This window comes from Muscardinus avellanarius, assembly GCF_963383645.1.
Source record: "Muscardinus avellanarius genome assembly, chromosome: 1".
Lineage (NCBI taxonomy): Eukaryota > Metazoa > Chordata > Mammalia > Rodentia > Gliridae > Muscardinus > Muscardinus avellanarius.
The window spans coordinates 142,043,129-142,057,195 of record NC_137786.1 but is presented as its reverse complement, the minus strand read 5'-3'; the positions used below and the strand labels follow the sequence as shown (position 1 = coordinate 142,057,195).

At 40.2% G+C, this 14,067-nt stretch overlaps 1 protein-coding gene across 4 annotated transcripts in view; it reads right to left on the bottom strand.

The window, feature by feature from the left end:
• Window positions 1–14,067, bottom strand: part of ALG9 (ALG9 alpha-1,2-mannosyltransferase) — a gene marked incomplete at both ends in the record, with an annotated part of 94,099 nt that overhangs the window by 69,758 nt on the left and 10,274 nt on the right. For 3 of the 4 annotated variants that reach the window (XM_080718070.1, XM_080718069.1, XM_080718071.1), the window contains 5 exons: window positions 1,527–1,632; window positions 2,057–2,144; window positions 7,767–7,902; window positions 10,185–10,273; window positions 13,346–13,416. In XM_080718070.1, coding sequence (XP_080574196.1) covers window positions 1,527–1,632; window positions 2,057–2,144; window positions 7,767–7,902; window positions 10,185–10,273; window positions 13,346–13,416 — 490 coding nt within the window. Of the gene's footprint in view, window positions 1–1,526; window positions 1,633–2,056; window positions 2,145–7,766; window positions 7,903–10,184; window positions 10,274–13,345; window positions 13,417–14,067 lie in introns of those variants that run through there. The other variant, XM_080718072.1, reaches the window with a different exon arrangement.

Here is a 14,067-nt window from a genome sequence, read left to right as displayed (position 1 = left end):
GAGAGGGATAATGCTGACCTGCTTCGTAGAGAGCCAAGACACTCATGTATATGAAATGTTCTAAAAGAATCCTTAAAATAGCAAAGTAGAAGAAACTATTAATGAAAAGTATTTCTTTCATAAAACATTTATTGCCCTGGCTGGCTGATCCGAAAGCTTATCTCTGGCTCGTTTCTCTGTAACTCAAATACCGTCAGGGGTTAAACGACTGGTGGAGGGAAAGGCAGGAGGGAAGGGCAGAGGTGCAAGGCCTCGGGACTAAAGGCTTTCAGGTTCTTTCTCTTAACCCGACACTGACCATGCTGCCTACCGTATCTTGCTGTCCCATCCTGGTTTACTATATGTTGCCTACATATTGTCCAAACTTTCTCCCCTAAAATCTAATATTGAAGTGATAAAAATGTGCAAAAGGACAACTCAAGTATGCATAAGTATAAAAATGTCTGGAGGCATATATTCCTAAGTGTTAACACTAGCTACATGGCAATGACAGAAATATGTTTTTCTTTTTGTTATTATATTGGGGTGTGTGTGTGTGTGTGTGTGTGTGTGTGTGTGTGTGTTGCTGGGGATTGAACCCAGGGGCTTTCTACCTCCAAGCTACACCCCAGCCTGATATTTTATTTTGTGTGTGTGTGTGGTGCTGGGGATTGAACCCAGATATGTTCTACCTCCAAGCTGAAACCCCAGCCCGATTTTTTATTCTTTATTTTGAAATAGGGTCACACTCAAGTTACAGAAGGCCTCACTAAGTAGCTGAGGCTAGCCTCAAACCCAGATCCTCCTGTCTCAACCTCCCAAGTACTGGGATTACAAGTGTATGCCACCACACCCAGCCTTATTCTCTACTTAGAAACAGGGTCTCACTAAGTTGCAGAAGGTCTCAGTAGCTGGGGCTGGCTTGCCTCAGCCTCCCAAGTACTGGGATTACAAGCGTGTGCCACCATGCCTGGCTATCATTGGATTTTTAATCAAAGAAAAAACAACTTAATTTTTTTTTAAAAAAAGAAGGCTGGGAGTTTAGCTCAGTGACAGAGTACTTGCTTAGCATGCACGAAAACCTGGGTTCAACCCCCAGCACTGAAAAGAAAGAAAGAAAGACCATCAAAAGCCATGGTATATCAAATAGCCCTCAAAATTCCTATCCGAAACTGGGAATAACAGAGAGTAAAAACAGTGAGCTAGTATCTGAATATCATATTAATCAAGGAGAAACATCGAGTGGAATCAAATGTCACAGGGTAATCACTGTCTATATTCAAATTAATTCTTTTTTGAGGCAGTTTCACTAAATTGCTCAGGCTAGCCTTGACATCACAATTCTCCTGCCTCAGCCTCCCAAGTAGCTGATATTATAGGTATGAGCTACCATGACTAGCTAAATGTAATTCCATTTTTATATAGGAAAGGAGATCACCAGAAAAGAAACGATAAGTTTGGTGGAATGAGATGACTGAGTTAAAAATCTGAAACTCAGGTAGATTAACCCATTTTCTAACTCTTTCCCAGCTTTCATATAACCTTACCATAAAGATCAGGTCCATGAGAAGTGAAGACATTATACAAAACGATGTTGAGTGGTGTGATCACCAACTTCCCGTAGTAGCAGCTGTCAATGACCACCACAGGCACCTAGGAGCAGAAAGCACACAGCAATGGCAGAACTTTGGCCTGGGGACACCATCAAATGCTAATAGAGAAACCTGAGAATTAAAAACTAAATGAAAGCCAGGCGTGGTGGCGCATGCTTGTAATCCCAGTACTTGGGAGGCTGAGACAGGAGGATTCCACAGGTTCAAAGCCAGCCTCAACTACTTAGTGAGGCTCTCAGCAACTTAGTAAGACTCTGTTTCCAAATAAAATATAAAATAGGTCTGGGAGTGTAGCCTGGAGGTAGAAGGCCCCTGGATTCCATCCCCAGTACTACAAAACAACAACAACAACAACAACAACAACAACAACAACAACAACTAAATGAACCCCTAATGTTCTCTTCCCACATCAGAAGTCAATTCCATTACAACATGAGAACAAAATAAGAAAAAAAGAAACTTACCAGAAAGAGAATAAGGGCCACTAGTGTCCAATGAAAGAAACTCCTCCACTTGTGTTTCAAGACCAGCAAGTCAAAGGCAATAGGTAAACTATGTAACAGAAACAGACAGCGGGAAGTTAAGTAAAATACTTAACAGGTCATAGTCTCATATATTTATGCTGAGTTGAGCAAAAATGTTTCTACCGGTGATAAGCGGTATGTGAGAGGATGCCTTCTTTCTTTTTTACTGCGGTACTAAGGATGGAACCCAGGGGCTTTCTACCCCCAAGCGACACCACCAGCCCTATTTTCTATTCCTTATTTTGAAACAGGGTCTCACTGAGTTGCAAAGGGCCTCACTAATTAGTGAGGCTGGCCATGAACCACGATCCTCCTGTTTTAGCCTCCCAAATTCTGGGATTATAAGTGTGCACCACCACGCCTGGCTGAGGCTGCCTTCTTAAAAATAAACTGATCTCAAAAACCAGATGTGGTGGTGTATGCTTGTAATCCCAGCATTTGGGAGGCTGAGACAGGAGGATCACAGTTTACAGACAGCCTCGGCTACTACTTAGTGAGGCCTTTTGCAACTCAGTGAGACCTTGTTTTAAAATGAAGAATAAGCCAGGCGTGGTGGCACACGCTTGTAATACCCACGCTTGGGAGGTGAAGACAAGAGGATCGTGCAGGTTTGAAGCCAGCCACTCTGGCTTAAGAGACCCTGTTTCCAAATAAGAATATTAAAAAAAATAGGTCTGGGAGTGTAGTCCGGAGGTAGAAGGGTTTCCAGGAACTCCAGTACCACCAAAAAATAAATAAATAAAAGAAGAAGAAGAAGAAGAAGAAGAAGAAGAAGAAGAAGGAGGAGGAGGAGGAGGAGGAGGAGGAGGAGGAGGAGGAGGAGGAGGAGGAGGAGGAGGAGGAGGGGAAGAAGAAGAAGAAGAAGAAGAAGAAGAAGAAGAAGAAGAAGAAGAAGAAGAAGAAGAAGAAGAAGAAGAAGAAGAAGAAGGAGAAGGAGAAGAAGAAGAAGACGGCGGCAACTAACTTCTGGAATTCCATTTTTATATATTTATGTGTAATAGATATTAATATGTATTAGGTATAAGTAAACATGCCCTATTATCCTGCAGCTACCCTGCCAAATAAATACTGATCTCAACCAGTTATGGTGGTGCACACTTGCAATCCCAGTACTTGGGAGGCTGAGACAGGAGGGTCTAAGTTACTGTGCACTGGTTTTAAACCTGTCTATGATCCTCCTTTATCAGCCTTGCAAGTACTGGGATTACAGACTGGCATCACTGCACCCGGTGACATACTTATTTTAAGCCTTCGTGGGCCTATGTTCTATGTTGAACATTCTTCTGTACATGTGAGTTGTTTTTCCACAGCCCTTTAAAAGTGCACTGCTATTCTTACTTCTCAGACTGTACAGGAACAGGTCAGCTAGACCTGGCCAACCATCCAGTTGACTAACACTCAACATGGAGCAGTGAGGAAGCCGCTAAGGAGTTCAAAGAGGGGAGCCATATGACCACATATGTATTTTCAGAAAATAACTGAGTATGGAAAGTTGATTTACAGGAATTAGATTCAAAATGGGAAGTTCACTTAAAATACTGTGCAGCTAGCTGGGTGTGGTGGCACACGCTTGTAATACCAGAACTTGGGAGGCCGAGGCAGGAGGATCACGGTTCACAGCCAGCCTCAGCTACTTAGTGAGGCCCTCTCATACAATCTGAGGTGGGTTTTTTCTTTAATTTTTTTGTTTGTTTGTTTTGTGGTACTAGGGATTAAACCCAGGGACATTCTATCTCTGAGCTACACCCCCAGCCTGATTTTTTTATTTTTTACTTTTACTTTGAAACAGGGACTCACTAAGTTGCTGAGGTTGGTCTTGAACCTGCAATCCTGTTTCAGCCTCCCAAATACTGAGATTACAAGTGTGCACTACCATGTCTGACTTGTTTTGTTTTTCAGTTCTGACAATTAAACCCTGAGCCTTATGCATGCCAGCTAAGTACCTAGCTATACCCTGAGCCTTTTATACTTTTTTTAATAAGAAAGAAATAATGTGGTACATACGAGAATTTTACACAGCCATAAAGAAGAACAAAATTATGTCACTTTCAGAAAAATGGATGGAACTAGAATATTACACTAAGTGAGATCATCCAGCCTCAGAAAGTCAAGGGGACATTTTCTCTCATAAGTGGAAACTGAAACAAACATAGGGAGCAAAAGAGACCTCAGTCAAATTAGGAGAGAAAACAGTAGAGTAGTGGAAGGGAAATGGAGGAGGGAGGCAGGAAGGAGAAAAATGAGGACTGAGAAAGGGACGCAGACAAATAAGGTTGTGCCCATACAGGCTAAACTGTGAATCTGGCTAACATGGATGGGGAGGGTGGAGGGTGGGAAGCATCTGTAAGGAAATACTTCAAGTGATGTATGCACGCATGTTTGTATCACTTTAAGCTTCATTATGATGCCAAGCGTGGTGGCACACACTTGTAATCCCAGCATTTGGGAGGCTGAGACCAGAGGATCGTGGTTCGCGGACAGCCTCAGCTACTTAGTGAGGCCCTCTGCAACTCAGTGAGACCCTGTTTCTCTTTTTTTTCTTTTTTTTTTTTTTTTTTGGTGGTACTGGGGGTGGAACCCAGAGGCTTTCTACCTCCGGGCTATACTCCCAGACCCATTTATATTTTATTTTGGAAACAAGGTCTCACTAAGTTCCTGAGACCCTCACTAAGTAGCTGAGGCTGGCTTTGAACCTATGCGATCCTCCTGTCTCAGCCTCCCAAGCGCAGGGATTACAAGCGTGGGCCACCACGCCCGGCTGTGAGACCCTGTTTCAAAATAAAGAATAAAAAATTGGGCAGGGGGTGTAGCTTGGAGGTCAAATGTCTCTGGGTTCAATCCCCAAACCCACACACAAAAAAAATTTCATTATGATGTATAATTATGTTGTACCAATAAAAGTATAAAAAAGTAATAATTCTATAAAAACTTTAATATCAAATTAAAATACTCTGAGAGAGAGACTATGTGTGTGTGTGTATATATCTATATCTCTCCATTACTTAGTGAAACCCTGTTTCAAAGTAAAAAAAAAAAAAAAAAAAAAAAAATAGGTCTGGAGATGTAGCTTGGAGGTAGAAAGCCTCTGAGTTCAATCCTCAGTACCAAAAAAAGAAAAGAAAAAAAAAGGAAAAAAGAAACAGGGTCTCAAAGTTGTTGAGCCTTGCCAAGTTGCTAAGGCTGACTGCAAACCTGTGATCCTCCTGTCTCAGCTTCCCAAAATCTGGAATTATAAGCATTAGCCATCATGTCCAGCTACAAACTCAGATTTTAAGTCTGGATGACTGGGAAAATGTATAGCACAGGGCAGTGCACCCTGGGGAAAAAATACTGTAGAGTCAAAAGGCCTAGATTGAAAAGCAAATGCAATCTTCTCATTGGTGTCCTCCCCCCCCCCCCCCGCTTGGTACTGGGGTTCCTGGAAATCCTTCTACCTCTGGGCTACACTCCCAGACCTATTTTATATTTTTATTTGGAAACAGGGTCTTTTAAGCCAGAAAGGCTGGCTTCGAACCTGCGCGATCCTCCTGTCTCCGCCTCCCAAGCACAGGGATTACAAGCATGCGCCACCATGCCCGGCTTCTTTGTTACTTTTTATTTGTTTGGTTGATACTAGGGATTGAACCCAGGAACACTGTACCCTGAGTTATACTCCCAGCCCTATTTTATTTTTTACTATGAAATAAGGTCTTGCTAAATTAAAAAGCAAGCCGGGCATGGTGGCGCACGCTTGTAATCCCCGCACTTGGGAGGCTGAGACAGAAGGATCGCGCAGTTTCGAAGCCAGCCTCAGCTACTTAGTGAGGCTCTCAGCAACTTAGTGAGACCCTGTTTCCAAATAAAATATAAAATAGGTCTGGGAGTATAGCCCAGAGATAGAAAAGCCTCTGGGTTCCACCCCTAGTACCACAAAATAAATAAATAAATTAATTAAGTAATTAATTAAAAAGCAAACATAAGCATGTGTGTGGAGGGGGTGCTGGGGATTATATCCAGGGGTATTCTACCTCTGAGCTACATCCCCAACCCTACTTTATTTTGTAGTTTGAAACAGCGTCTCAGTAAATTGCTGAAGGCCTTGCTTTAAATCCTGATCCTGACTTAGTCTCCCAAGTACTGAGATTAAAGGTGTATGCTACCACAATCAGCAGCTTTTTCTTTCTTTCTTTCTTTCTTTCTTTCTTTCTCTCTTTCTTTCTTTCTTTCTCTCTTTCTCTCTTTCTTTCTTTCCTTTTTGTGGTACTGGGGGTGGAACCCAGGAGCATTCTAGTTCCCAGCTACACCCCCATCCCTAATTTTTATTCTTTATTTTGAAACAGGGTCTCACTGCATTGCAAAGGACATCACTAAGTAGTTGAGTCTGTCTGCAAACCATGCTCCTCCTGTCTCAGCCTCCCAAATGCTGGGATTACAAGTGTGCGACACCATGCCCGGCTAGCAAGCATAACCTTTGTGTGTGTGTGTGGTACTGGGGTTCCTGGAAGCCCCTCTACCTCCGGGAAACACTCCCAGACCTATTTTATACTTTTTATTTGGAAGCAGGGTCTCTTAGGCCAGCGCAGCTGGCTTCAAACCTGCGCAATCCTCCAGTCTCCGCCTCCCAAGCATGGGGATTACAAGCATGCGCCACCATGCCCGGCCAAGCATAACCTTAACAGCAAATTACTCAAACTCCTGGAGTCAGCCAAGTGTGGTAGCACACACCTATAATTCCATTACTTGGTAGGCTGAGACAGAAGGATCACAAGTTTAAGACCAGTCTGCAATTTAGTGAGATTGTCTGCAACTTAGCAGACCTTGTTTCAAATAAAAATAAAAAGGGCTGAGGTAGAGCTCAGAGGTAGAACTCACCTGGGTTCAATCCCCAGTATCATATAAAATCAAACAAAAAGCTTTGTAGTAGCTGGGTGTGGTGGTGCACGCTTGTAATCCCAGCATTTGGGAGGCGGAGACCAGAGTTTGGTGGTTCGCAGACAGCCTCAGCTACTTAGCAAGGCCCTTCGCAACTCAGTGGGATCCTGTTTAAAAAAAAAATAAAAAAGACTAAAAAATAGAGAGGTGGAGGTATAGCTCAGAGGTACAATGCCCCTAGGTTCCATTCCCGGTACCCCCCCCCCAAAAAAAACACCTTGTATTTTCTCATTTATAAGACCCTAATAAATGCAATTCTCTTACAGAGTTGTTACAAGGTTTAGCAACAAAGTTTATAAAGGGTTTAGCAGCCTTTATAAACTTTGTAAACAAACAGCCAAAATTCTTATTAGAATTGATCATAATAATAAGTATGAAGAAATGCTTGTAATCCCAGCATTTGGGAGGCTGAGACAGGAGGATCGCAGTTCGTGGACTGTCTCAGCTACTTAGGCCCTTTGCAACTCAGGGAGACCCTGTTTCAAAATAAAAAATAGGGCTGGGGTGTAGCTCAGAGGGCTCATCCCCAGTACTGCAAAATAAATAAATAAATAAATAAATAAATAAATAAATAAATAAATAAATAAATAAATGAAATATGCTTTTGTTTCCTAAAATCTTTGTAGGCCCAATTGATTCCTATGACTTTAGGAGCTACCTAGACAATATGGGGCTAATATGACTATAATATTTACCATATGCCCAGTGATAATGGAGAGGAACTACATTAGTTTCTTACCCAAGAGCTGCACTGAATGGCCAGCCTAAGATAGCCCCAGCAGCTACGCCCAGTACAGCAATGGGAGTTTTGTCCATATACCATCCAGTCATGGCTATCAACGTTGTGTACATACAGAAGCTACTCGGAAGGAATGCTGTAAGAGTAAAGAGATGGAAAGAGGGAGGAGGACAAGAGCCTGAGGTTAGTTATCAACTATTAAACATTTACCTACACTGCACAATGTCAATAACCTGTAGTATATTCTAGGCAATGCTATATTAGAAACAGACAGTAAAAGGACACTACTATTTGAAAAAAAAAACACACCCAACAAAGTTCTATGATTATCTTATTTTCTCATTGTTTAGGTACCAAACATGACCCCAATTATACAATACTAACTATGTCATTCCTCTGCCGGCCTGTCCTCAAATCTAAAACGTATCCAATTACAGTGTTCCTAGGAATAACCCCAGGTTATATTTCCAGGCAAGGAATATGCTTAGAAGACTTAGAGCCACTGCAGAACATTTATTTCTGAAGAAGCTTATCTTCTGATGGTCTTCTAAGTCTGCAATAGTTCCTAGTCTGTACCCTATAGGAATTCAAGGACATCTTCTCAAGGGCCAGAGTTGGATGGCAATACTGTGTTGTATCCTGCATCCACTGACACACAGTCTGGCCTTTGGATAACCCCTTACTGATATTTATATCTACCTTTACTTTGTTACACATAGCAGGAGACTGGGCATAGTCAGAGCCTCTGCAGAGTATTTCTAATGACTCTGAACAAAAATATAGATCTGGCCAGGTGTGGTGGCACACACTTGTAACCCTAGCTACTCAGGAGGCTGAGGTAAGAGAATGGCAAGTTTGAGGCCATCCTGGGGCAATTTAGCAATACTCTGAGATTTTTAAGAACGGAGGGGAAGGGGTGTTGGCTCAGTGGTAGAGTGCTTGCCTAGCATGTGTGAGGCCCTGGGTTCAATCCTCAATTCTGGAAAAAAGAATTTCATATCTGCCTCTCCTGCTGCAAAAGACCTGATTCCTTTAGTACTATGGAAGAAAAATCAGTTGATTCTTAACAGAAAGTAGAATGAATAGGCAGTGACACTTAAGAAACTCAGCAAAGGGTTCAGAAGTTCTATATCAAAGGATGCCTTCAATCCATCTGTGCCTCAACTGACACTAAAAAATTAAAGATACTCCTGGGAATGTTCCACACATACAAATAAATTTTTAGAGTAGCAAAATAACTAAAAAGAAAGTGAGGTACACCTTTATAGATAAATCCTTAATTATACTGATGCCATCCAAAGCTATCAATTCCAGATGCCAGGGTAGAAGACAACAGAACAGAGGTATCAGGTCTCTGCTAGTTCTGGGGATAAAGTATAGACAATGTAAATGTGTCCCATGGAATAGCAGATCTCAAAGTTATTCTGAGTAGAGCCCTAAAATCTCTGCAGAATATTAATTTGGGGGGGGGGGGATAATTGAATCCAGGGGCAATCTACCTCTGATTTATATCCCTAGTCCTTTATTATTTTGAAAAAGGGTCTTACTAAGTTGCTGAGGGTCTAAGTAGCAGAGGCTGACCTAGAACCTGCAATCCTCCTGTCTCTGCCTCCCATGTACTGGGATTACAGGTTTGTATCACTAGGCCCAGCTAGAACATCAATATTAATTATTCAGTGGAAAAGTAAACATAATTTTATGTCAGATACTATATTCTGTGTATATCTGTTATGAGTCCTAGATTCTGGAACACAAGCATAAACTAAAATTGAGACAATTATATCTAGCAACTTAATTTTTCTGAAAAACTAAGAACAAACTTCCTTTTTGTCAGGCCTCCTGGGCTCAGCCCACAGAACACACATGTTCAATGGCATCACAGTTTAGAAGCCACTCATTCTAGATTATGGTTTTATTCTAAATTTCTAGAAGGTTACTGTGAAGAAAAAAAAAATCCCAACAGAGGATGTACACCTCTATACAGTGAATCTCAAATAATGGGCAGAAAACAGAATCATCAAGAACAGAATTTTTAGGCACAAAGAACTTTCTTAAAATCATTTTCCTTCTCCTAACAACCAAAAAAGGAAGTAGGTGGTTGACACAAGAATGTAAAAGAAGGCACACTGGTAAGACTATCAGTCCTACCACTTATGAATTTTGACTTTTAGTAACTTATTTCACCAAGTTTCAGTATCCTCCCCCCGCAAAAATGAGAAAATAATTCTCTTACTTGCAGCACAGGATCACTGTAAAGATCAATCAAGATAATATTTAGGGGAAGAAAAGATATGCAGATAACAGTGTTCCGCAAATTACTGACTTGTTACACAAATATAACCCACACCTGGGCAAGTGCTTCCTTTCAATGCAACTGTGAACGAGGGAAACTGCCATCCCCTCACCTGCCCTACTTACCGGATGATGAGCAGAACATGCCAGTGCTGAGCACCAAGAAGGCTAGCATCATTCGGCTCACATGCAGCCCAAACTTCTTGCACACAGCCCTAGAAGAAAAGTGAAGACTGTTGGTATAGCGGGTATTAGAGGCAAACAGTTCAAATCAAAGGAGAAAGACAGGCCTTCATCAGAGATAACACTGAAGATTTGCAGTCAAATGCACAACTACCTTAACAGATTAGCATTTTCATGTGCAGCAGAAACCCAAACATTCATATTCCTGACATGTAAAGAGAAGAAATGCATACTTTACATGCTAAGATTATACACACTACTGACAGGAAAGTAGCATGACGCGGTTTTAAAAAAAAAGCATAGGCTTCAGATTCAGATGGGCACAGGTTCGAATTCTGACTCTACCACTTAAGGGTAGTGCAACACTGAGCTAGCCACATAATCCTTCAGATTCCTCACCTGTAAAATGAGAATAGATCATACCAACTCTGTAGAGCTTCCATGAGAATAATGCACAGAAAAGTGCCTAGGAGAATATCCAGCACAAAGTTGCTCAATAAATGGTAGTTATCAGGAAAAAGACTGGAGATACTTTAAAATGTCAAATGGTTATTTCAGTCCATGTTTCTTAAACTTAGGTAATTATATGCCTCTTCCATCTCTTTCTTCTAGTATTTTTAATACCATATAATAAAACATTTTTTAATATTACTGTTGCTTTGCTTGTTTAGACACTGTGTTAACCATTTCCTTGCTCAGATTCCTTATTTCATCTCAGAGCTCCCTTCTGATATAATAAGCTTCTTCCTAAGTATATCTTTTCCCTTGGTAAGAATCTATTAATGGAAAATTTTCTGGATTTTGGTTGACTGGATTCTTTTTCTGTTTTTCTTCTTTTACTTTTATTTAGCTCTTGATCTCAAAAGATGGTTTAATTAAGTACATGAATTTAAGATAACACTCATTTCCCTCAGCAGAAGTCTTCTGTCAACCTAATATTCCTTTCTAGGTATTCCATTAGTTCTCTACCAACTTTCAAGATTAATGTACCGGGTATGATGGCACATGCCTGTCTAATACTTGGAAGGCTGAGATAAAGAGGATCACAGGTTTGAGGACAGCCTCAGAAATATAATGGAAGTCTCAATAATCTAATGAGACCTTGTTTCAAAACAAAACAAAAGGGCTGGGGGTAGAGCTCGGAGGTAGAATGTGCCTGGGTTCAATTCCCAGGATCACACATCAAAATAAATTAATCGTGTATATTTTCATTTTGGAAGTTCTGATTCTTTCTCATATTTGCCTTGTCAATTTTGTGGTCTGTTTCTTGTTCATGGTTTCAGTTCCCTCTTTCACTTTGTTACAAACAGTAAGCATACTTACTTCACAGGCTTATTTTAACAATACCTAATAAAGGAAGTTCTTCAAGTCAGCTTATTGTTATTATTTCTGCTGAGTCTTGTTTAGAATGTTTTGCTCCCGTCTTTGTGATTTCCCTGCTTTGTGATTTACTTTTATTACAATTTCTTGTTCATAAGAACTTTAACTTCAGTAATTCTTTGACAACTGGGTTAAAGATCCATTTCCATGATGAAATTTTTACAAGATGTCTAGGGCACTACTAACCCAGAGAAATTAAAACTAAATCCTCAACTTGTGGCTTAAGAGACCAGGTGGGTGATTTGAACTCAGCTTAAAGCCATATGAAGACCAATTCATAGTTACAGTCCTTAGAGACAGCATGAGTTTTTCTTCTACTACACTTAGAGTCAAGGCCAACGGTTTTTTCATTAGTAGTAGTCGTCGTCGTAGCCATAGTAATAGTAGTATTTATACTGGGGATTGAACCCAGAAACATTTTACCTACAAACTACACATTCAGCCTTATTTATTTATTTATTTATTATTATTTATTTTACTGGGGATGGAATCCAGGGGCATTCTACCTCCAAGCTACACCCCCAGCCCTATTTTTCCTCTATATTTTTGAAACAGGGACTCACTGGGTTGCAAAGGGCCTCACTAAGTAGCTGATGCTGTCCGCAAACCTGGATCCTCCTGTCTCAGCCTCCCAAATGCTGGGATTACAAACGTGTGCCACCACACCTGGCTTTTATTTTTATTTTAAAACAGGTTCTCACTAGGTTAATGAGAGTCTCACTACTTGCTAAAGCTGTCCTCAAACTTGCAATTGTCCTGTGTCAGCCTCCCAAGTACTGGAATTACAGGCATGTGCAACCATGCCTGGCTCCAAAGGTTTTATTTTAATGTGATCTATTTAGATGAAACAAGGGTTTTCAAACTAATCATTAAGTCCAAATATCTTATGATGCATTAGGCATTATTAAAATTAAACGTTAGATGTTGTATAAAATAAATAATTTTTATCACTGACACTTAAATGCCTAATAACTTCATTAATAATCAAATGATAGCTACCTTGTGAAAGACAACGTATTGGGCACAAAAAAAGCTTAATGCTACATTGGGATTGGTTTCGGATCAAGCTCTAGGGGAAAGGTAAATCACAATCCTATATCTTAGGTCCAAAAATAAAGTCTTCCTAAATTCTACTACACAAAGACTTCATACAGATATACATTAACAGAATTACAATTAATGATATGAGGGCTGGGGCTATGGCTCAGTGTAGAATGCTTGCCTAGCATCTACAATGCCCTGGTTTAATCCCCAGTACCCCAGAAAATAAAAAGTAAAACTAATGATACGATATGATATATCTGAACCTCAGGAAACAAAATAATAATTAGAAGTATTCCTCTTTGACTGTTTTTTCAAACAAGAAATTGTACTTCAGATATATTAGGAACTAGAAAGAAAGTTTTTTCTATTTCTGGTCATTGCCTAGACTATCAGAGAGATGATATATGATATATTGATCTTCCTCTTAGAACTTTTAGAAGCAAAGCTTTTTTTTTCTTTCTGCGGTACTGGAGATGGAACCTAGGGACATTCCATCTCTGAGCTGCACCCCCAGACCTATTTTTTATTCTTTATTTTGAAACAGGGTCTCACTAAGTTGCAAAGGGCCCAAGTAGCTACAGCTGTCTGTGAACCATGATCCTCCTGTCTCAGCCTCCCGAATGCTACGATTACAAGCGTGTGCCACCATGCCCGGCTAGAAGCAAAGCTTTTATACTCACTTGTAAAAGTAGAGTTCACAAATACAGCTCACAAAAGCCAGAAGACATCGCAAAAAGTAAAAGACAAGAATCTAAAAGGAACCCAGAACAAGAAAATACAAGTCACAGATAGGAGTCAAAAAACTTACAAAGATGAAAACATTCTCATTTGTTATAAATGAACTCTATTAATATACTGGTACAATCTGTACAATCTTTTGAAAAGCAATATGGTTATGTATAAAAACCACACAAATTTCAGTATATCTAGACTCAGTATATTCTAATACTCCAGGAGAGGTAGGCCTCCATTGTAGCACTATTAATTCAGTAAAAAACATTTTAAAAGCTATACATTTTCCAATTAGAGGAATATGGCTAAATAATTTATGTTATATCTCTTTCATGGACAGTATTTTAATACAGATATTAACATTTATGACTACAAAATCAGTGGAAAACTTCCAATATAATGCTCATTCATTCAACACTTTGTAGGGGAGAGCCGGCACTGGAGATTGAACCCAGGGGCACTCTACCTCTGAGCTACACCCACAATCCTATTTTATTATTTATTTATTTATTTTTTCTTTCTTTACTTACTTATTTATTGCGGTATGGGGGATGGAACCGAGGGGCATTTTACCTCTGAGCTACACCCCCAGCCCTATTCTTTTTTATTATTCTTTATATTTCATTGCAATAGGGTCTCACTGAGTTGCAAAGGGCCTAAGTAGCTGAGG